The sequence below is a fragment of the Podarcis vaucheri genome, assembly GCF_965113315.1.
Source record: "Podarcis vaucheri genome assembly, chromosome: 13".
NCBI classification, from domain to species: domain Eukaryota; kingdom Metazoa; phylum Chordata; class Lepidosauria; order Squamata; family Lacertidae; genus Podarcis; species Podarcis vaucheri.
The window spans coordinates 11,957,848-11,983,307 of NC_138751.1; the positions used below are offsets into that span (position 1 = coordinate 11,957,848).

At 40.7% G+C, this 25,460-nt stretch overlaps 1 protein-coding gene across 1 annotated transcript; it reads right to left on the reverse strand.

The window, feature by feature from the left end:
- Nucleotides 1-15,450: 15,450 nt before the first annotated feature.
- Nucleotides 15,451-24,025, reverse strand: LOC309517422 (vomeronasal type-2 receptor 26-like; the record flags this gene model as incomplete). Its single annotated transcript, XM_082196659.1, has 5 exons — nucleotides 15,451-16,352; nucleotides 19,986-20,202; nucleotides 20,796-21,383; nucleotides 21,794-22,117; nucleotides 23,972-24,025. 5 exons carry the CDS (start codon nucleotides 24,023-24,025, stop codon nucleotides 15,451-15,453), a joined length of 2,085 nt encoding a protein of 694 aa, XP_082052785.1.
- Between the last annotated feature and the right edge of the window lie 1,435 nt (nucleotides 24,026-25,460).

Here is a 25,460-nt window from a genome sequence, read left to right on the forward strand (position 1 = left end):
CTCCCTTACCATAGCTGTCTTTGGAACACCGGGGTGCTTTAAATCATTTCAGATTTACATTTTCATTTTTTATTTCCCATTCTGCCTTCTGGAGCTTTGCCAGGTGAATTGATTATAATAATTTTAATAATTACAGGGGAGATAATCACTTTCACAATGTTGTTGGACTCTATGTTGCATCACCAGGAGGAGAACTGCTGAAGTAAACATATCTGCCACATCACAGAATCAAAGCTTAGGAAAGGATCTCTAAGGCCATCTTGCCCAATCTGCTTTCTAATGCAGGACACCCATAACTAAAAAAAAACAAAACCCCACACCCAAACAAAACACCACCTCTTCCTAGAATACTTTGCTGGGGCCTCCTACACTCTCTCAACTAGGTGACACTGATCAGACATTGCTATCCACCCCACTAACTGGATCTTTGGTACAATGCAGGAGAGAATCCTAACCATATCCAAATGTACGGGCCCTGACTAATGCAGTCTAGACACTTTAGTAACAACACATATGTACTGTTTGAAGCAATGTGGCATGCATGGGAATCTCTCTGGCATCATCCAAAAACTGCTAGGCTAGCTCAGTTGGTAGAGCATACTCTCAGAGTCACAAGTTCAAGTCCCATATTGGGAAAATAATTTTTAGAGATAAGCCAATCTCATCCTTTCCCCACTTGTCTAATTTCCTATGGCTAGGGGTTCCTACACTCTGTAATACTTACTGGATCTTGGGAACAATGATGGAAAGGGTGCAAACCATCTAGGGACCCTGGATAATACAGTCTAGCTAATTTTGAAAGAGCACATATATATTGTTTGAAGCAGAGTGGCATGCTTGGGGATGTCTGTGCCATCCCTCTCTTACTCTGGTAAGAAGTGGTAATTCTGAAGGCTGTCAGGGTGGCCCATCAGTGTAAGGCAGTGATAGCAATGTTGCACCATCTAGATGTTTCTGGACTATGGCTTCTACCATCCTTGATAATAATGGTCAATTGTAAGCTGATGGAAGCTGTGGTCCTGAAACATCTGGAGATGCACAGATTGTAAACCCTTGGTGTAAGGAAGGTTTGAGCTATAGAAAAATGCCTCGTGTCTGGTGTGATCTTTAACTGTCAAGGCTTTGTCAAGTATTAGAGCCCTCTTGAGACTCTTGAGAGTCCCATGGACTGCAAGAAGATCAAACCTCTCCATTCTTCAGGAAATCAGCCCTGAGTGCTCACTGGAAAAACAGATCCTGAAGCTGAGACTCCAATACTTTGGCCACCTCATGAGAAGAGAAGACTCCCTGGAAAAGACCCTGATGTTGGGAAAGATGGAGGGCACAAGGAGAAGGGGACGACAGAGAATGAGATGGTTGGATAGTGTTCTCGAAGCTACCAGCATGAGTTTGACCAAACTGCGGGAGGCAGTGGAAGACAGAAGTGCCTGCCGTGCTCTGGTCCACGGGGTCAAGAAGAGTCGGACACGACTAAACGACTAAACAACAACAGCCGTGTTGGTCTGCTGTAGTTGAAACAAAACATAAAAAATCCTTCCAGTAGCATCTTAGAGACAAACCTTAGACGAGATGGTTGGATAGTGGAAGACAGGAGTGCCTGGCGTGCTCTGGCCCATGGGGTCACGAAGAGTCAGACACAACTAAACGACTAAACAACAACAAGAGCCCTCTAAACCTGGAGCAGTATCTATGGCAAGGTGAGTCATTTCCTTTCTCCCTTCCCAGTCCCCTGTCAATCCAAGTATGAGATTCTAGAAAGGTTGATGTCCCAGTTTTAAAATGAGTTAGAGGTGTGCTTTTGCACCTAGAATTTATCATGGAGTGACCATGTGATTTCCAGTTTGGAGCACTTTTAAATGCTTTGCTTCAATTGGCTATTGAGGTGCCGCGGGGGTTGGTGATCATCAAGATCTTATGAATAATATAAATGAATAAGTAGAGAGGCTTCAAAATGCACCACACAAAACATGACCCATGATTTAATAGAACTACTGTCCCCATGAAATTGTCATTCATTTCTTAAAATAATTTGTTTATGTAGGGGGCATGGTAAGCTTGGTAATTAACACAGTGTCATTTGCCCAAGAAAACTCGAGAGAAGAAACACTGGTAACATGTTATATTTATTGACATATAACAATGATAGAATCTGCAATCAGAATAATTCAAACAAATTATCCAATACCAATGCAGTCTGGCTGGTGAAGAGGATTGATGGGAGCATTTCAACTCTCCCATCTCCTGAGCCAGTTGCCAGCCACACACAGTGATCACTCAGCAAGGCCTGAGGAAACTCCTCTGGCACTATCTCAGATCCAGTCCTGATTTAGTTCAAGAACTGACCTAATGCTTAATTTGTGGGAAAAAGCTTTAATTAAACATATGGCTGGGAGGGAAATGGGGGGGGAGTTTGCATCTCTTTCCTATTCAGGATTGAGAGCTGGGGTGGTGGTGTTTCAATTCTGAAGGGTGCTCTTTTGGAAACAACTTATTTGTGGGGAAGCTGTTTTTGATTAAGCACCATACAGGACCTCTGTCTCTACTTAATAGCTGTTTAATGAAGGCAGGGATGTTGTGGGGTGGGGCATCAGGTGGGAAGCAGAACCAAGCAGTCAGTCTCCTACATTTACCTGGGAAGACACATTCAGTTAGGGCTAGACCACATCAGAATTTTCCAGCCTGATGCCTATGTTCACTTCCTGTCTGATTCACTGCAAGACAGCCACAGATAATTCTGGAGCATCTAAGTTGACCAGGAGTGATCCATAGCTGTTCCAGTTTGTCTTGACTGATGCCAAACTCCTTCCAAATAGACCCAACTTGGCTCAGGACTGCCAAATCCAATGCACAATCCTTCTAGATAGACAACTGCTCTCAGTATTAGGCAATATTCCTGTGTTTCTCTCCCTCTCCTCTCTCTGCAACTACCTATGTTCTCCCCAGACTTGCCCAGGAAAGAAAGAGCCCTTTGACCAAAATGTGAGACACTTATGGAGATGCAGGAGAAGGTAGGGAGGGGAAGAAATTTTTCTGGTAATTTCCTGCAATGAAAAATACAGGGAAAATGATACCCACAAGCAAATCCACATAGCCTAAGACCCCAAAAAACCCACAAAATATTCTGTCATTTATACTTTTTGTGTGTCAGCTGCTGTCTGCTGTTCAGGTCAGGTCTCACCACAATAATGTAGCATTTTGGGAAAAAGAGGCAAGCCAGCAAGCCAGTACTGGAAGCCAAGATGGAGAAGATCTCCACAGCCACCATGTATTTTCCTCTGGTGCTCAGGTATGTGGGAATAAAGGAGAACCAAACACTGCAGAAGACCAGCATGCTGAAGGTGATGAACTTGGCCTCATTGAAAGTGTCCGGCAACTTCCTGGCTAAGAAGGCCACCGTGAAGCTGACAGTGGCCAGGAAGCCCAGGTAGCCCAAAACACAATAGAACATCAGGATTGACCCTTCATTACATAACACTACAATTTCTTCATTCATTGAGTTTGTATCCAAATCTGGGAAAGGGGGAGAGGCTCCAAGCCAGAAGGCACAGATTCCTACTTGAACCATAGAGGAGGAAAGGACAATGGAATAAGTCAGTTCTTTTCCTACCCATTTCCTGATACTGGATCCTGGTTTGGTAGCCATGAATGCCAAAACCACTAGTATGGTTTTGGCTAAGATACTAGAGAGGGCCACAGAGAAGACAATGCCAAAAGTGTTTTGTCGGAGAAGGCAGGTCACCTTATTAGGTTTTCCAATGAACAACAAAGAGCAGAGGAAACACAGGAAGAGAGAGATGAGGAGAATATAGGTGAGGCTTCTGTTGTTGGCTTTGACGATGGTTGTATCCCGATGCTTAATGAAGATGCTGAGCACCAGAATTGTGATCAGAGAGAATAGAAGTGCCGAGGTAGCTGAAACAATAGCCAACGTTTCATGAAAAGCTAAGAAGTTTGGAATCTTAGAAATGCATAGATCCTGGTCTTTGTTTGGATATTGATCTGCTGGGCAACTGGCACATGTTTCCATGTCTGAAAACAAATAAACAATGCATGACAATTTGAAGCAACCAATACTATTCTTAAGAATTTCCTCACCATTAGTCCATCTAGCATTATGTTTTCCATTTCAAAATGTTTCAAAACTTTCAGCCCCAATGCTTTTACCCTGAATCAGTGGTTCCTAATTAGCTAAGTACTGTGGACCCCCTGTTTTTCAAAAGTCAAACATGGACCCCCTACTTTTGAATTTTTTGCTATATTTCTAGTAGTTTTTATTGTGCATATGGTGCCACAGACACCCTGTGTTGGCAATGCGGACCCCATGGGGTTCACAGACCACCCATTGGGAACTACTATCTTAGATTAAGAAAAAATAAAGGTCATGTATTAAATCTGGAATTTTTTTCCATGAAGGACATCTGCTTTTATAACCCTTCCCTTCTTTTTCCTAAAATCATATACTACATTTAAAAATGAGTACATTAAAGCTGAAATCTTTGGGGCCCATAAAGGTGACTTTAATGAGACTTTCACCTTCTCATCAAACAACCTTGTTCTTAGAGGAGAAACCACCACTTATATTCCCCCAAAACTTTATAGAAGTTGGAGGTAAAATATATTAACTCCCATTTTAACATATTTTTTTCAAGATGTTTTAAAGATAAAATTATATTGATGTTATCTATAAACAATGAGAACAACACGTCAAGCCATATTTTAAGCCTTCCCTCCTCCGGTAGATTAATGACAACAAAATTGCTGAAGAACGCAGAGTTTACTAAAATAAATTGCATCGTTTGGTATTGTCTTAAGATGACATTGTCCACCTTTCTCATTTGAGATCATTCCTTCTGGACATTGATCACAATCATAGCAGCAAAACTTCTTCCCCTCCTTCTTTTTCTTCCCGTAACCAGGATGGCAGATGTCATTACATATAGAAGGGGGTGGCACCTATCCAAAGAGGTAGGAAGAGATAAATGTTTTGGGGGAATCAATGTAATATCTAATATCAGGTGATTTAACAGTAAATATGAGGACTAATAGTGTGAAATATATGATCCATATGTGCACAGGTGTCACATACAGTGTGGTAAATATCTGCTCCTCTAATCATTATACAAACTCAACAAGACTGCAATATTCATACCTAGATCATCCACCCTTACAGCTGTGCCATAATTCAGTCTAATCTCACCTCACAACCTAACTGCATTTTCTTTAAGGATTTTATATATGTTCTTTGTTGTGACTCACGGTGATGGCAATTAAACATACCCCATTACAGTGGTTCTGTCCCTACCTGCATAGTCAATCTGAGAAACTAGTACTAGGGAACCATGTCATGGTTTTTGGGCTTTGGTGTCCCTTTAGGACCCATTCTGTGTTTTGTTGTCATTTATCATCTGTATGAAACTCTTCAGAATCATGTCCTAGGATCTGGAACACAGTGTCATCTGTATGGTGATGATCTGCACCTCTATCTCTTCACTAGATTGGAAAGAGAGGAGGTGGTGAAGGTACTGGCCAGGTGTCTGGAGGGAGTGATGGACTGGGTGGGGGTTGAATCCTTATAAGAGAGAAGTACTTTGGGTGGGTGTTTTCCATGCTTGGGAACATAGGTGTCAACTCTAGGTTGGCCATAGCATCCACAAAATCCCCCTTGAAGGGGCTGGGCACCCACAAATTTTGGTGCCAGGGCTATTCACGCTGCATGACACCCACAGCCCTGGGCACCCATGGTTCTGGAGCCAAGCTTGGAACTCCTGCTTGGGAATTATGTGCAAAACCTGTCATGGGAGGGGTTGCACTCCTTCTGAAGCAGGAGTTTCTACATTTCTTTTTGGTGGCTAGGGGTGCTTATGCCCACCTTAGGCTTATTCACCAGCTACAACTGTCTCAAGATGTATGCATCCCAAACTTAGAATCATACAAACCCAAGAAGATTATAATGTTCATTCTCAGCCCAAACAATGCTACAGCTAGCGTAGCCTTTGCTTCAGTAATTTCACAAACAAGATTCTCTGGTAGTCATTGGTCCTCCTTTGTGTGAGATGTTTTCTGTGCATGTTACTCTTTTTGGTATTGTGGGTCATCTGTTCATGTACAGTGGTACCTTGGGTTAAGAACTTAATTCGTTCCGGAGGTCCATTCTTAACCTGAAACTGTTCTTAACCTGAGGTACCACTTTAGCTAATGGGGCCTCCCACTGCCCCCACGCCACCGACGCATAATTTCTGTTCTCATCCTGAAGCAAAGTTCTTAACCTGAGGTACTATTTCTGGGTTAGCGGAGTCTGTAACCTGAAGTGTCTGTAACCTGAAGTGTCTGTAACTCGAGGTACCACTGTACTGGTAGACCTTACAGCATTTCTTAAAGGGCAATGTTTTCTTGATGGCTTATAATGTCAGTATCACATGCAATATAATATCATGTACAAGAAAAGTGCCACCAACAAAACAGCAGACCAAGAAAGAGGGCCTCAGAAGCTGAAAGCGCTAACATACAGGAAAAGTCATTCAAATAGAGTATCTCACCATTAAACTCTCTCACACACATTGGTCTCTACAGCCACACCTGGTGCTGTAGCCTTCAAAAAGTTTGACCTCACCCACAAAGGTGCACTTCTCCATTGTCTCCTGTGACAGACAGATGCCAATCATGCAACCATCCATCCAACCAACCAACCAACCAACCAAGTAAGTACTATCCATCTAGATATGGAATCCTCTTTTTTTAAGCCTATATTTTAATAGTGAATATCAAAGTTAACAATGTGTGAAGTGCTTTTGTTGCAACCCATTTTGTGGGTAACCACATATTATGGCATTTCAGCCACTGTGCATTTATTTCCATACCTTAGTGAAGCGCCTGTGCCATTTGATTCTGTCTTCATTAATGGTGAGCTGTTTGCCAGGAGGGGCCTGAGGATCCAGCCTTCCCACTTTGACTCTGACGTAGGAATGATTTGGGAAAGCGACCAAGTTGGTAATATCAAATCCAGCTGCTAACTCTCCATATTCATTTAATGTGATTTCATCCCCAGCACTGTTGTTGAATGAGATTCTCTGCAGGAATGAGTGGAGCTAAGTGGAAAGAGAATTGAAAGGTCTATAATGCATTTCCATGAACACTTCGACAGGCACTGACAAACTACAGAATGTCGCAAGGTTATAATTTGACACAGTTTGACAAGCACGTCACTTGGCCAATTCATGCTGTTAAGAGATACCAAGAGGGGAAATAGGTAGGCAAGTTCCCATACACATTTCTTCAAAAAATTCTACCCCCACCCCCACTAAAATATGATTAGGATTGCTGATAGCACCCTGCACACACACGCACACACACACACACACACCATTGTTGTTGTTTTTTAAAAAAGGTCTAATTTATGCCAGTTGAATTTTTGGAACAGTCGTAGGTAGCTCTAACTCTTTTGAAAGCTGCTGTTACTTACCTGTACTTTAAGAGTTAATACCTGTTAACTCCCGCTTACACTTATTTAACATACACACTTGCAGCTTCATGCATCTGGTGTGAAAAATATTTGTTTTAAAATGGTGTGCACACGGGGGGGGGGGATAAGAAAATGGAGTGAAAATGGAATGAAGGGGGGGGGAGTGAGTGAGTGAGTGAGTGAGAGAGCAGGAAAAAATGGCCAGCAGTCCTTAGCAGCTTTCATGAGGGTGTTTGAGTGCAGAAGAGGTGGTTGGAGAGAGTGATCGGAGGAGTTCAGAGAGACTTGCGTAGGGCAGGGGTCAGCAAACTTTTTCAGTAGGGGGCCAGTCCACTGTCCCTCAGACCTTGTGGGGGGCCAGACTATTTTTTTGGGGGGGGAATGAACGAATTCCTATGCCCCACAAATAACCCAGAGATGCATTTTAAATAAAAGCACACAGTCTACTCATGTAAAAACATGCTGATTCCTGGACCATCCGTGGGCCAGATTTAGAAGGCGATTGCCTACCCATGGCGTAGGGGTTTGGAGACAATTGGGGAGGTTGGAGTGCTGAAGATGCAATTCAAGAGGGTGATATGTAGAGGCTAGAAAGACTCGTGTGTGTGTGTGTGTGTGTGTGTGTGTGTGTGTGTGGAGTGACAACAGAGGAGTATAGAGTGCGGCAGAAGGAGTTGGTGAGGGTTGGAGAGACAACTGAGGGGTTTGTAATGTGGAGAAGGTGGTTGGCAGAGCTTCAGACTGCAGAATAGTCCCCAAACACAAGGCATCATTGTCATCACCATTAGCTGCTGAGAGAACAAAGTAGTGGAAGGTGGTTCTTGCATTGGAAGAGAAGTTAGCTGTACTTGACTGCTTGAGGGATGGCATGCCTGTGTGTGCTGGGGGTATGCAAAATTGGCCACAACAAATCCAGTATCCATGCCATCAAGGTGCATGAGAAGGAGATCCATGGGTCTTTGGCAGCAAGTCCAGCACTGACTGCAAAGGTGGCAGCCAGGTGCAGGACAAGGCTTTGGTGAAGGCAGAGAAGGAGTTGAACTTGTGGCTGAAAGACATGAACTGGAAATGCATTTATTTGGATGGTAGCATCTTGCGCCAATATGCTCCGAGCTTCTATGACCACTTCAAATCATCCACCAGCCTGCCAAAGTCATTTAAGCCCAGGTTGGCTTAACAGCTTGAAGAGCCATTAAACTGCCCTGGTGCTTATATCATATGAAGTGAGGGAGATGAGGAGAAACACTAAGAGCTACATTTGTCCCTCAGCAGTAAGTGCAGCAATTTATTATTGATGTTTCACAACTTTCATAACCTGTTGCAGGATCTTAGCCAGACCCAGTTGAATATAGCAGAGCATACGCAGAATTCCAGAAGCAATCAGTTGCAGGCAGGTAGGATGAAGAAGGAACAAGACGCTGCTACCGGTCACTTGGTTACTTATAGGTGTTTATTATTTACAGCAGACTCACAAGTAACTATATACAGGATACAGACACAAATCTTAACTCTCTCACTGAACAAACTCCAAACGACTCTCAGAACACACACTGACCAACCAACTAACCAACAAGGAAGGTCATGAGTCATCATGCCTATGTAGAGACCTTAACCAATAGCAGAGTTGTATCCAAGGTCCCATGTCTCTAGGCAGAATAACTCCCTCTGCTCAGTCTTCTTGGCCTTCGGCCAACTCCTTAATTGCTTCTGTGGGAAGCTGCATCAGATTGCACGTAGTCAAAAATCCCAACACTTATAAGATGGCTTTTTAATAGTTTTCTAGAGGTTGTTCTAGCCTTATGTGATTTTGCTTATACGTGGAATGGCGAGGATTGTAAACCCCATGTAAAATGTGAGTTAGCTGTAGTTGTTGTTAATCTGTCACTTATAAAAACCTGTGTCATCTAAAGTCTTGGAAGGGAGCACAAGGGTCATCTAGTCCAACCCCTGCAACACAGGAAGCTCAAATAAAGCATCAATGACAGATGGCTATTTAACCTCTGCTTAAAAACCTCCAAGGAAGGAGAATCCATAACCACCTAAGGGAGTCCATTCCACTGTTGAACAGCTCTGTCAGAAAGTTCTTCCTGATATTTAGTCAGAATTTCCTTTCTTGTATCGAGTCCTACCTCCAGAGCAGAAGAAACAAGTTTGCTCCATCTTCCATCTTGACAGCCTTTAAGATACTAGAAGATGGCTAACACATCTCCTCTCACTCTCCTCTTTTCCAGACTAAACGTATCCAGATCCTTCAACTCTTCTTCATAAGGCTGGGTTTCAAGACCCTTGATCATCTTGGTTTCCCTCTTCTGCAAACATTCCAGCTTGTCAATAGCCCTCTTAAATTGTGGTGTTCAGAACTGGATACAGTATTCCAGGTGTGGTCTGACCAAGGCAGAACAGAGTGGTACCATTTTTCCCCCTTGACACTATACATCTGCTGATGTAGCCTAGAATAGCATCAGGGCCCCATCCCCCCACTACACCACACTGTTCATTCATGTTATCCTTGTGGTCCACTAATGTTCCTAGATCCTTTTCACATGTACTGCTAGTAAGCCAGGTGTCCCCCATCTTATATTTGTGCAGCTGGTTCTTCATGCCTAAGTGCAGAACCTTACATTTGCCCCTGTTGAAACTCATTTTGTTAGTTTGGGCCCAGTTCTCCAATCTGTTAAGAACACATTGAATCTTGATTCTGTCTTCTGTGGCATTAGCTACCCCTCCCAGATAGGAGCCATCTGCAAATTTGATGAGCATCCCCTTAATTCCTTTGTCCAAGTCATTTATAAAGACGTTGAACAACAACAGTATCCTGTGGCATCCCACTTGTCAATTTTTCCATTCAGTATATGTATTTTAAAAAAATATCCTAATTCCCACATTTGTGACAAACTTCCTAATTTTATTCTTTTATTTCTTTACCTATAATTAAATGCTAGCTCACATGACAAATCTACACTTGATCTTAGCCAAAAGGCCGAGAAGCGATAGCTCACATGACAAATCAGCACAGTGCACAACACTAAACAATTTGCAAAATGAATACTTTGTAAGAGGAAACCCTACCTGCCATGGTTCTACATATCGCAGGGCAAGTCTTCCCCCAGCACCTCTCCCTTTGCGGATGGCTCCAGCCAAGTGCATGCTATTCAAGGCATGTGCCAAAGCATAGACAGCATTATAGATACTGTAGCTGTGACCAGTCATGCTCATTTCAAAAACTGGTGCAGGGAGGCTCTCCAGCATTTCCTCTCCAGTACATGCGGCACGAATTACTTTTAAGAGACTGGAGTTTGAAACTAAGCAACTGAATGCATGTTCCCAGAAATCTTTGATAAAACCATTTCTCCCCATCCAATCAGGATATATGTCCTGAAGAAAGTCTTGAAAGTTGTGAATCTCCTTGGAGTGAACCGCAAAGGAGATAGCACCATGGAACATTTGTGTATTAAAATAAGCAAATTTTTGAAGGACATATAATATGAAATCAATTTGGGCTGTTGTAATCCATACTTTTCCTGCCCATAACTTCTTAGGAGAAAATAGTAGCTCAGCTACCTCCATTGTCTTTATAGCACTTGATAACCATATAATAGATAGGCTTTCTCCATATATAAGAACTGTGTTGGCTTTGCTCGTCATGAAATTTGGTAACAAAACCCTTTTTTCACCCAGCGTTTCTAGCATGTTACCGGAATAATGCATATTTGGTTCGACTCGTTCTGTGAATTCTGAACAGATTCCATTCTTGAAAAGCATTGGTTCAATTGTCTCTAAGAAGCGCTCTCCGGCATCATTAGCTGGAGTGACGAGCCCAACCCATTTCCACCTGAAATGCAGAAGTAACTGGATAATTCCCTGATACTGAAGGCCTTCATTGGGGACCATGCGGTAAAAAGAAGGAAACTTGGTTTGATCATTTATGGCTGGTTCAAATGAGCCATATGAAATCTGAAAAAGAGAAAAGCCAACACTTTCCAAATGGAAACAAGAACTCATGCTATTCCAGTTTCTTTGAATAGAAATAGAAATCCTATATATCCAAAATGTGCTGAGTTTAGGGAGAGCAGCAACCTCAATTTATATATAAAAACACAGAGAACCTTGCTCAATTGTTTCTGCAGATATTTAGTACTGTTATTGTTATTATGACATCATCACAGCTATGCTTGTACACATTGATAGAGAGCAGCATTTATCATTGTTCTATTAAATGTCTGCTAAGTGGATAGAGAGAAACTCCAAGGTGGAGGTGGGGCAACAGAAACTATTGATCATGTTCTTTTGCTCTGTATCCTTTATAGTGACTGTAGAGAGAGGTTGATGCTCCATCTACAAGAACTCATCCAGGAAGATCTACAATATTCAGAAATCCTGAAGATCATCATAAGATTATATATATTATTGTTCTTTGGCCACAATAAACCACATCATGTAAAATATCACAAAAATACAAAAATACAATACCAATCATTTTCAGCAAAACTCAAAAAAACTGTAATGAAATCCAACAATGCAGCAAGACAGCATAATACTGGCACCTCTGTATCTCTCTCTGAAATGCCAAATGCAAGAACAATAACAAGAAAACAGTGTTTGTAATTAGCCTCTGAAAGTGAACAGTGCTGAATAACATCATACTTCCGCAGGAAGGGAATTTCATAGGAACATTCTTAGTTAATGCGTCCTGAGTTATTTATGCCTTTGTACACCAGTATCAATGTCATAAATCGAGATTGGTAGCTCACAGGCAGCCAGTGCAGTCCTTTCAGGATTGAAGTAATATGGACCAATCTAGGTGCCTCATTTACGAACCTGGCACCTTTGCAACAATCTTCCATTACACCCACTAAACACACATCACCCTTCTTACACACATTGTTGGATATGCATACTACGCCCCCATCCCAAATATATCCACATATTACATCCCTTTTTCCTTCTTCCAATTTAACACTCCATATTACGAATTAGTAGACTCCTACTACAAGGAAACGATAACAGTGAATTATGGTACAAAATCTCCATTTTCCAAAACCCATATTCTACCTGTGGAATCTTGTAAAGGCCTAACACATTTGCCATGCACCAGGTGGTATCAAAGCCAAGTCCCCCAATGACTCCTATTACATTTTTCTGCATAACACAGTTGTAGTTGGGAAGAAAGTGATGTGATTTAAAGAGCAGGTCCAAAGTGGTTCGGTATGTCATTCTTGAATTAAAATAGCTATCATAGCTGTGGAACCCAAGAGAGACATTGGGCAATATCCTGGGATTCTCATTGATTTCATAAACAGCAAATACGAAGGCCAGCATGTGCTGGTAAAACTTTGTCATCACCCTGCAAATGAAGTGAGTTACCATTTCACGGGAAAAATTAAACAGTGCACATAACCTATATATAAGAGTTTAATCTGCCTGCCAACAAAGGGGCAGCACAGCTGGCAAGGATTATTTGGGGTTTTTAAAGACACTATTCAGACACTCCTGTTTCTTAAAAAATATATCAAAGTGTTCTCTACAGCTGCTGCACACTTCGTTGACATCTTCATGAAACTATCTATTGATGATTTCTTACAACCACTTGAGACCCCATGAGCATAGAAGTGAGATTACTATCTTAGGTCCATCACTTAACACTTGCTTACAGTGAATTAGGTTTGCCATTTCAATGCCCATGCACCCAGTTTGAAGAGATCATTTTGGAGCTCTTTACAATCCTTGTTTGTTTTCTCTATCCTGAACATTTTGGTATCATAAGCAAAACTGAGTACCTCACTTCTTGGCTGTATGTAGAAGGGCTCTTTTAAAAAATTCTATCCCCTTTCTCTTTATCCTACTCCCTTTTCACTCTGTCTTTACAGCATTGGATTAAAAAAGCACTTAATGTTAACTGACAGTATGTGCATAGCATATGTTCATGGAGATTTCTAATAATCCCCCCCCCAATTCATTTAAAAACTAAACTTCTAATGCTATTTCCCTGCCAAATCAATCAAAGTTTTCTTCAGTCAGATATAATGTATGAACAATAAATAAAATAACCTTAAGTACCGGTTACTTACATTGGGATGCCAATGAAGCCTTGAAAAGGGTGTTTCTTGAAGGAAAATTTGGGGACTATGTAATAGATATGAGATGCTATTGCACCAATGACCAGGTCACCTGGCTCATGCCACTCGTGTGGAACAGGAATAGGGTGATTTGTTGTGCATTTAACACTCTGGACTTGGGGCACCATATTGGGGAGCAGCAGAAGCAGCAGGAGAAACATACTTCTATGCGTAGACTCCTCTATTTCCCTCTACAATTATTACTGTCATCCACCTGCTTCAAATAAGATAGATTTGGGGGCAGTTGACACTGTCAATTTGGTACTTAGACATGTGCCCAACTTATTGTTAACTCAAACTCTGTCACAATATAATGGCATGGGTGACAAATAAGATACATGCCTCAAATACATAATTTGATTCAAGACTTATAGATTAAAAGAGGGAAACTGATAACTGACAAGTAACAGAGCCCAGCCTGTCTCCCCACCCCCTTACTACAGCTGTATATGGAGCACTGAAGAATTTATAATCATGTCAGGCTTGCTCGGTGATTCTTTTTTCCACCCTGGAGTTTCGGCCAGGAGAATTGATTATGGTAATTTTAATAATTACAGGGGAGAAAATCACTTGTGCGGTGCTTTTGGAGTCTATGGCACATCAGCAGTAGGGGATGACAATCGTATTTGTCACATCACAGAATCAAAGATTAGGATTGGACTTGCCAGGTCATCTAGTCCACTCCATGCCAATCCTTGACATCCACAAGTAAGAACAATAATAAAACCCACTGATGGGCAGGCATCAATCCGCTTCCTAAAAATCCCTTCCTAAGAAGAAGAAGAAGAAGAAGAAGAAGAGTTTGGATTTGATATCCCGCCTTTCACTCCCCTTCAGGAGTCTCAAAGCGGCTAACATTCTCCTTTCCCTTCCTCCCCCACAACAAACACTCTGTGAGGTGAGTGGGGCTGAGAGACTTCACAGAATATTTTTAAGAATATTTTTAAAGTTGAACCCACCCCATCCTTTCTCCACTTGCCTAATTTGTTACAACTGGGGGCTGCTACACTATTCCACCTTTGTAAGATGTATTGGACATTGTTTGCTATCATACTAACGGCATACTGGAAACAATTCTGGAGAGAGTACTAATGTTATCAGGAGGTAGGGACACTGGTTAATAGTGTCTAACCACTTTAGAAACAACACATCTGATCTGAGGCAATCTGACATGGTTGAGAAGCTCCCTGCCACCAGTCTTTCACTCAGATAAGAAATGTAATTCAGTAGACTGAAAGGCTTGCCCTACTAGTGTAAATCAGTAACATCTAATATGGTTCCCTCTGGATATTGTTGCACTATGGATACCCTCATCCTTGATAATAATGGTCAGTGGTATGCTGATAGGAGTTCTAGTCCAACAATTTCTGGAGAGTATTAGATTGGCTATTCCTGGTGTAAAGAAAGTTGTGGTATGTAGAGAAAGGTCTCATGCTTTGTGTGATTTTTTTCTTTCAGAGATACTTCAGATCTTAGAGCCTTCTGTGCCTGGAGCACTCCCTAAAGCCAAACCAGTCATTTAATTCATCCTGTGTCTACTCAGGTGTGAGATTCAAGAAGTGTAGAGGTACTCGTTCACCCTATGTGTAGATTATTTTGAAGCGCTCCACAATTTTTCCTGTGCCTAGACAGATCTGCTTCAAATGTCTAATTGAAAGTGATGTTGGATCGTATCCACAGTTTCAATCCTTCACATAGTCCCAATTCAAATGAAAAACATATGTTCCTATGTGGAATAACAAGAACATACATGATAATATGATTCCTTCTATTATTTACATTTTTTTTTCAACTTCCTGACTAGGAAAGGTGCAATGAGACTGTTAATTGTCAGCAAGGCCAGGTAGCCTAAGACCCCCAAAAAACTTCTGCCATTTATATCTTTCTCCGTATCAATTGCTCTCTGTTGTTTAACTCAGGCCTCATCACAATAATGTAGCATTTAGGGGAAAAGATGCAAGCCAGTAATCCAGCACTAGAAGCCAAGATGGAGAAGATCTCCACAGCCACCATGTATTTTCCTCTGGTGCTCAGGTAAGTTGGAATGAAAGAGAGCCAAACACTGCAAAAGACCAGCATGCTGAAGGTGATGAACTTGGCTTCATTGAAACTGTCAGGTAACTTTCTGGCTAAGAAGGCCACTGTGAAGCTGACAATGGCCAGGAAACCCATATAACCCAAGACACAGTAGAACATGAGGACTGACCCTTCATTACATAGAAATATAATTCCTTCCCTCATTGAGTGCATGTCCAAATCTGGGAATGGAGGAGAGATTGTCAGCCAGAGTGCACATATCACTACTTGAGTTTTAGAGCAGGAAAGGACTATGGAGTAAGCCAATCTTTTCCCCACCCATTTCCTGATAGAGGATCCTGGCTTAGTAGCCATGAATGCCAAAACCACTGATATAGTTTTGGCCAAGATGCTAGAGAGGGCCACAGAGAAGATGATGCCAAAAGCCGTTTGTCGGAGAAGGCAGGTCACCTTATTAGGTTTTCCAATGAACAACAAAGAACAGAGGAAACACAAGAGGAGGGAGATGAGGAGAATGTAGGTGAGGCTTCTGTTGTTGGCTTTGACTATGGCAGTGTCCCGATGCTTAATGAAGATGCCCAGCACCAGAGCTGTGATCAGGGACAATAAAAGTGCAGTGGAAGTTGAAACAATGGTCAGCACTTCATCAACAGCTAAGAAGTTTGGTATCTTAGGAATGCATAGATCCTGGCCTTTGTTTGGGTATAGATCCTTTGCACAACTTGCACAATTTTCTACATCTGAAAAGAAGTTAACAAAATATTGAACCAGAATAGTTCGGAATATTAAAATCTGTATCAGAAGCAGTCCACCAAACATTATATTTCACCATGCAAAATTTGATACCTTTCTGCCCAAGATTCCGACAAATCCTGCACATAGTCTGGAATTTTCAACAGAAGCAGCATGTTTGTCCTAGATGTACAAGCATTCCCTCATAGCCTGCTTTTAAATACCATAGGTTGTTTATTCGATATATTAATCAGCAATTACAGGTTGTAGAATGAGTGCCATCCCACCAAATCATACTCAAAGTAGTCCCACTGAAATAAATAGACTTAAGTAATATGAAATAAATACATAGATTGATTTCAGTGGGTCGATTCTGAGTATTACTATTGCCCAATACATTTTAATACTAGAAAATCCCGATCCCTTATTTTTTAATTCTGAATAATAACAGCATTTTTACTGGCCCTCTTGTTAATGCCATAAAATCTTTATGAGATGCTCATAGTGATTCTTATGTAATTACTGGTTTGTGTTTGAAATATTAATCCCTACATGTTGTTCTAGTTTGGCTGATCCGTGCTGCATAAGTTTATTTTTTTATATAGATTCCTACTTTATCTCTACTTAGACTTTCATAACTTCTCATTCTTGTTCTAAGGCAGATCACAAGCTGAAAGGAAGGACACAGCCAGCAACATGGTCCACCATAGCTTCTGCCTGGGTGCTCATCCATGGTCAATATGTATTGAGTCTTGCCCATGTTTTCCATAACACTGTGTCCCATGTGATTCTTCTCTCACATGCTTGGTCTGAATGATTTCAAAATAACAATTCATTATCCTCCAAGCATAAGTCCACTTTCTAGTGTATTGAAATGTGCCAAAAATATACAAGTATTCCCATGGTACTTGATATTTTGTCTTGGGCAAGCCTCCTTTTATCACCCTGAACTACTTTTGCAAAACTTGAACTTCCTCTGCTTTATGTCGTCTTTACCCGAGTTCCTCCTCAGTTGCTGGAAATTCCTTAAGTCTCATAATTGCTTCTCAAGGTCTCCTTCCTCTTTGACATTTGATCCTAGTAAGAATGTCTGTACTGCATGCATTTCTTTCTCTGGATCGTAAGTGTTTTTCAGGATACTTTCTCATACACAAAGCAATTGATTTTTGCAATGTGTCTGATACTTCAGCTAGAAGCTTTTCCATTATGGGTTGGATTGAGATTCATGGTTTATCCAAACTTCCTCTTCTCTCTCAATACCAGAAATTAAATATACCATCAATAGAAGCTCCTTTTATGGATTCTAAATCACAGGTTCAGCCATTATTACACTATGCTGTGAATTTGTTTGTGTTAAAATGTATTATATGTGCAATATTTTCCTGAAGATGACTACAGTGGTACTTTGGGTTACATACGCTTCAGGTTACAGACTCCGCTTACCCAGAAATAGTACCTCGGGTTAAGAACTTTGCTTCAGGATGAGAACAGAAATCAGGCTCCGGCGGCAGCAGGAGGCCCCATTAGCTAAAGTGGTGCTTCAGGTTAAGAACAGATTCAGGTTAAGAACAGACCTCCAGAATGAATTAAGTACTTAACCCAAGGTACCACTGTAACAGAAAATATGAAGAAACTGTACCTAAATGAACACTGAGAACAATGTACAACATAATTTTAAAAAATGTGCCAAGTTAATTATAACAAACTTGCAAAACAGTCTCTCATATTTTACTTCAGTAACTTGAGCAATCTGGTCTACCATGAAATAGCATGTCCTACCCTTCTCGTTTGAGACCATCCCATCTGGACATGGAGCACAATCATAGCAGCAAAATTTCTCTCCTTCTCTCTTTTTCATCCCATAACCAGGTTGGCAGATGCCATTACATTCTGAAAGGGGTGGCACCTATCCAAAGATATTGGAAATTTAGCACTGAATAAAGTTAAGGGAAGAGTTTAGTATTAAATAGTTTGTAGAATTCTTCGCCCATCTGATATCTATCATGCTTTAAGCAATATTACACAGGGGGCACATTTCTTCTGTATTCAAACTCAGAAAGATTCAAAGTTCTATACTCAGTCTTATAAACTAGATTTGCATTTCATTGAATGTTACAAACTGAAGGCTTGACTCATAAATCTCACATAAAGTAATGACAGGAAACATCTGTTTTCTGTAATACATGTTAGGCCCTGCCAACATTTTGTTGTCATTCCTTATTTCTTTATACCTTTTTATACTGCTCTATCAGGCAATGTCCTCTCTTGGTGGCTTAAAAACATACACCATATGCAAATACAATTTCAATAAAACAATATTAAATAAAACACAACCTACAACCTATAAATCAGATTATACCAGCAGCCAGGTGGAACGGAAGCGTTTTCATCCTATTTCTGAAGGACAACAGTGACAAAGCCAAATGAACACCTCAAGGGAAGTATTTCCATAGACCAAGAGCCACCACAAAAAAGTCCTGTCCCTAGTAGCTGTGTATGTACATAACTCATTTAAAGAGTAGCCTAAAAAGCAGAACCACCAATATGAATCTTAAGGAGTTGGGTGTGCTCATGTGCATAAAGAGAGTTCTTCAAATGATACCTTGCCACCAATGAAATATTCACCTTTCATATAAAAGCCATGTCTACAATATGCCCATAAAATATGGTATTACACTGGTATTCAATTTTAATCATGCATTATGTTAAGAAATGCTTTTTTAAAATTACAAGCGACTCTCCAAATTGGGGGGCTACGTTTTGGGCTCCCACATACATAAGTGAAATGCATGTAAGTGGGGAGCATCCTGCAGAGTTGCCATGACTCATGAGGCTCATGAGGCGATCCTCCCCAGAGCCCATCAGGTGGGGAGGCTGAGAAGCCTCAACAAAGTCCCACTGTACCTCTGGCTTTCAAGGAGACCGTTTCCAGAGCCTTAAGAGCAGTGCTTTCCCCCACAAGAGGGTACGCAAGGGTATGAACCAGCACCTCTTTATGTGTTGTTAAGAAGTGTGGCACTTACTGTAACAACTTCGTGATGAGTACTGGCACCTATTTTTCCAGGAAAAAAACACTGCCTAAGAGGATGTTCTTTTGGGCTACGGGGAGAGTCTCCTCGTGAGCCATGAGGACTTTCCAGCTCTTTCCTGACACTTCTGGGTTACCCGTACTGCACAAGTATGCAGACATATGCAAATAAATTGTGCATAAGTGGGGAGTTGTTTATACTTCATATCATTTTCTGGATGACAGTGAATACCTGAATTCGAGAAGTTGCGTCTCCACCCCCATCATTCTGCCCAGACACTGAGGTCCAGCTTCGAAGGCCTTCTGGCAGTTCCCTCAGTGCAAGAAGTCAGGTTACAGGGGACCAGGCAGAGGGCCTTCTCAGTAGTGGTACCTGCACTGTGGAATGCCCTCCCATCAGATGTCAAGGAAATAAGCAACTAATTTGACTTTTAGAAGACATCTGAATGCAGCCCTATTTAGGAAAGCTTTTAATGCTTAACTTTTTTTTGTTTTTAATAACCTGTTGGAAAGCGCCCAGAGTGGTAAATAATAATAATAATAATAATAATAATAATAATAATAATAATAGTAATAATAATAATAATTGCATTATTATCCACCTGAGTCAAACTTCTGTGCCATTCAATTCTGGCCTCATCAATGGTGAATTCTTTCCCAGGAGGAGCCTGAGGGTCCAGCCTTCCCACTTTGACTCTGATGTAGGATTTATTTGGGAATGTGATCAAATTTGTAATATCAAATCCAGCGTCCAATTCTCCATGTTCATTCAATGTAATTTCATCTCCAGCACTGTTGTTGAATGACATTCCTTGAAGAAATGAATGGAGCTAGGTGGAAAGTGAAAGAGAATTCACAATTCAAAGTTTCTGACTTTCAGTAGCTGACGAAGGAAGATAGTGTAAAATCATGAATCAATTTAAATTCAGTTCAAGTTGCTGTTGAGAGAACTTTCAAAAAGAATAATGGAGGATAAACTAGAGTATAAACATTATCATTGGAAAGGATCACCTATTGGCAAGAAGGGAGGAATTTAAAAGCATGACAAGAGCTGGGTGTTCATTTTCTCTAGAAATTGGTTTGGTAATGGAATACTGGTATCACAGAACTGTCAGTACAGAAGCATTACCTTCCAGGGTTCCACTTTCTGATAAAATAGCTTGTCTCCACCCTCCATTTTTCTGAAGTTGGTTTTAGTTGAGGAAGTCATATGTAAGGCTTGTGCCAAAGCATAAACTGCATTATAGATACTGTAGCTGTGGCCGGTCATGCTCATTTCAAAAAATGGTGCAGGAAGGCTCTCCAGCATCTCCTCTCCAGTACATGTGTCTGCTGGCCCAGTGGATTTTGAAAGTGAACAACTAAATGCTTGTTCCCAGAAATCGTTGATAAAACCATCTGCCTCTGCCCATGAAAGATTTACATTCTTAAGAAATTCTTGGAAATCCCGAAGCTCCTTTGCATGAATTGAGAAGCAGATAGAACCATGGAACATTTGTCTATCAACCTCTGTAATCTTTTGAAAAGTGTACAAGGTAAAATCAATTTGGGCTGTTGTAATCCAAACCTTTTCTGGAGATAACATCTTTTTATACTGAGGACTGATTTGTTGAAGTATCTTGACTACTCCTATAACACCTCCCAACCATCGAACAGTTCCACTGTCTCCATATATAATAACTGCTTTGGCTGTGCTCAGCATGAAAGTTGGCAAATTATTCAGTAGGTCATCAAGCATTTCAAGTCCATTACCTGAGAAATATAAATGTTTCTGAACTCTTTCTGTGAATGCTGAACATATTCCATGCTTGGAAAGTATTGGCTCTATGGTCTGCAAGAATGTTTCTCCACCTTTATCGTTTATAGCAATGAGCCCGACCCATTTCCATCTGAAATGCAGAAGTAACTGGATAATTCCCTGATACTGAAGGCCTTCGTTGGGAACCATGCGGTAAAAGGAAGGGAACTTTATCTGATCAATGGCTGCTGGTTCAAATGAACCATATGAAATCTAAAACAACAACCAGACATTTTAGAGTGGAATCAGCGGTCCATAATCCTTACATTTATTATTTTCCCCCTGTACACTGCAATCCTATAAATTTCCAACAATTTAAGCAAAACTCTGCATTATTTTATAGAGACAGACAGACACACCCACCCACCCACTTTTGCTCACTCATATCACTGGTGCAACAATTCCCCTTACATACAATAAAGTTAATTTAATAGAATTCAGAAAGCCATCTTGCCCTTATCATTCACATCTCTGATTATCCATGTTATACCCCCTCCCCAATCAGTTCCAATAATTCAACTTTTACTTTTCCCCATTCAAGTTCCTACTGGAAAGAAAGAAAGAGAGTGAATTATACTGGAAGATTAAAGGAAACCCCTCTTATCCCCAGACTCAAATCCTACCTGTGGAATCTTGTAAAGACCTAAGATATCTGCCAAGTGTGAAGAAATATCAGACTCAAGTCCTCCGATTACTCCTATTACGTTATTCTGAATGCCACATTTGTAGTTTGGAACAAAGTGATGTGATTTAAAGAGCAGGTCCAGAGTGGAACGATAGGTCATCCTTGAATCAGTATAGCTGTCATAGATGTGGAACCCAAGAGTGACATTGGGCAGGATCCTGGGATTATCATTGATCTCATCAACAGCAAACACCAAGGCCAGGATGTGCTGGTAGAACTTGGTCACCACGCTGCAAAGAAAGTGGCTGGCTATTTCATGGGACTTTTGAACAGTACACAAAGTGGTTTTATCTCAGTAGTGGTCTACTCTAATCAGAATGATTAAGCTGTCAGAGTATACATATAGGGTACAACCAGCATAATTAGTCATTCATGAAGCTCTGTAACAAAGGAGGAAAATGCACTCTGACTCCATTTTACTGGATTGTGCTTCCATAAGGATAGGCCCGTTTTGAGCAGTGTGTAGCTCAAATCAGATTTTTAATCTCTCAGCACATATAGACTGTGGAGATGTCAATAGAGAATGGATAGATTGTCTTGAATTTCACTTCATGAGTGCTGTCCATTTTGTTCTTTATCACCATTGAGCTTCAGCTACAAATGCCTACTGAAGTGTGCTATAGTTTTTGGAACTATTACCACATTTGGAGTGTTCCTGAACCTGTAAAAACTTCCTCCAGTACTGGACCTCTGTGTGTATTTTTAGAATCCAGCTTTTTATAGGTTGAAACCCAGAAGTGTACATAAAAGGAATGTGATAAGCTGCTTCATATTCAGCACACCAATGTCAGTATTTTCTTTACAGGCTGCCAGCTATTCTCCAGTGTTTCAGAGAAGGATATTTCCTAATCATATTTTTAAAAAACCAGGGAATGAACCTGGAACTTTTGGCATGCACAGCCTGTGCAGTACTGCTGAGCTGTGTTCTGCTCTGTAAAGGAAAAGTGTTATATTTTTGCTCTCATTCCCAGTTTTCCCTTAGCAAGTTGTTTCATTACACAAATGTATGTTCCCTTCTAGGATGCTTTAAGCCTCTCATTCTGTTCTACAGCACATCCCCTTTGCTGGTAACCACATTCTATTGGAGATTTAAAATGAAAAGATAGTATGAAATTTCCTCACTATATCTTACTCTTCATAGGTTGAAAGCCTAATGAAAACCTGTAGGTTGAAGTTCATTTAGGAAATGGGCATTTTAAGCCAGGTTTGTCTGTGTGCATATATTTCAATGACTTATCAATGATTAACCATCAACCTCACACCCTGATTTTTGCTGGAAGTCACTGATTATTAGGATATAATATTAGTATGACTCAAAGAAAATGGACAATTAATTAATAATAATAATTAAATCCACTGCCCAATGTTTAGTATGAATAACTCAAACTAGCTAACAGAAACGTTATTTTATTATTTTCAAAACCTAAACAGGATTATTATTTCAATTCAGTACAACTAAGAAAATTCACAACAGCCAAAACTAGTTGAATATATACATTTCCGCAGGAAAAGATTGACAGCAAACATCCCAGGCAGAGAAAGTACCAAAGACCCATTTAACCTCAAGGTCCTTTTTGAAGAGGCAGAGAACACACTATTAATAATTACAGGTTATGTGTGATAAGCCAGATGAACAATTTTGTAGCCCTATTACAGTTTATTCAAGAACCCATTGCACCATTTCAGTACATTTAAAAAGATCCACAGCACATCTTAGCTGAAAATAAAATTGCACATACTATAATGCATGAAAAAGATGAGGCAATTTAGAGTCACTAAGTGTTGGGGACAGGTGGACATTCTACAGATTTGATGCATTTACTGTAAAGCGTTATCTAAAAATGGTACACCAGAAATTCCCCCAGAGTCAAAACATGAAAATTATCAGGGATTTCAGGAGTACAAAATACAGAATCATTTGCGGGGTTTGAGCGGCAAAACTAAACTTGGAGAGGAAAATGTATGAAATTAAACCCACAAGAGGATAATAAAACATTCAACTTTTAAAGGACACAACAAGTTCGGTCTTGTCAAACCAGAATGCACCTTAGATTGCAATTTTAGATAGAGCAGCCAGCACATTTGACCTCATTTGTTCTGATATCATCTGAAATACCTGTGGGGTCTGCATGTCGGTCGTTTTATGTGCCATCCACAGTTTTTTTCTCATCTCGACACAATATAATTTTAAAAGCTGTTTCTCCCCCCTTTCATTCCTTGCACCTCCTAACAAATAAAGCAGGCATGTTGGGAGTCACAAGCTGGTGAGTGAGGAAAAAACTAATGGCAAGAGTCAATAGTTGTTAGGCCTACACCTTTCTCTCTGTCTCCCTGTGATTTATTTCCCATCTCCTGCTTTTCCCCATTCCCCTCTCCCTCTCCCTCTCAGCTGTCTCACTTCCCCACATGCTTTCTCCTCCATGCCACCCATATGCTATTAAGCTGAGGGCCACGTGAGGCCCATGGGGTAAAAGTTATCCACTCCTGAAATAAAGAACTATAAAGCTTGAACATGTCTGAAAATTTGGGTGAAATACAAAAGCTGCCCCATACTCCCCTTACATAATGGAAGCTCTCAGACGCTATGTATTATAACAAAACCATAGAGCAATTGGATCATGAAAGGCTAATGTTTCCAAATCTTCAACTGATAGTATAGGTATAGTCTAAATACACAGGCATTTGAGTTTTTCATTTTCTTAACGTCCAGCCAGCCAGCCATGCAGAAGCAGGTCTATTTCTGGTTTTAAACAGTAATCAAAGTATTTGCAGACAGCCACACTAATAGAAAGAATTAGTCAAATGAAATCAAGGGAAATTTCCTTACGATGGGGTCTTATAGGAGACTTGAGAAGGGTGCCTGTTGAATAAGATTTTGGGGAAAATGTAAAGCATATGAGACACCATCCCACCAATGAGGAGATCACCTGGCTCATACCACTCATGTGGAATATCTACAGGATTATTATTAGTGAGCTTAACTGTATGCACTTTGCACAGCAAATCTGGGAGCAGCAAAAGTAGCAGCAGCAACATCCTGTACTGTAACTTCCCTTGGAACACAGGAATTCCTGTTTACAATATTAACTGGTTGATCGCTGTATGAACAGAATGCTGGACTAGAAGGGCCTTTGACCTGATGTGGCAGAGCTGCTATAATGTCAGGATCTTATTACTACAAATGGGCTGGATTTGAAGATCAGTTGGATGGCATCTGGCTTTGCCAAGGAGCTTCTCAAAGGGACATCTTCCAATCTTATCCTTAACCTCAACAGCATGCCATATGCATGCCTTGAATGCTAATTAGGAAACACTGATTTGAAGCTTGACCTAAACTATGCAAGAAGGAAACTAACTAAAATGACAGTGCCCTGCCTCTCTTTTCTCCCTAATAGTAGGTGTCCCTGGAACACGTATGTACTTATAATGATTTCAGTAGTGCTTGTTTAACTGTTTTCCACTGTATTCTGGAAAGCACTAGCCAGATGAGTTGATTATGGTGATTTTTGTAATTACTACTGAATTATTTTTTGTTTACTCCGTTGTGAGCCATCAGTTACAGAACTCCAGAAGTAAATATGTTCAGCAGATTGTAGGTATTACAT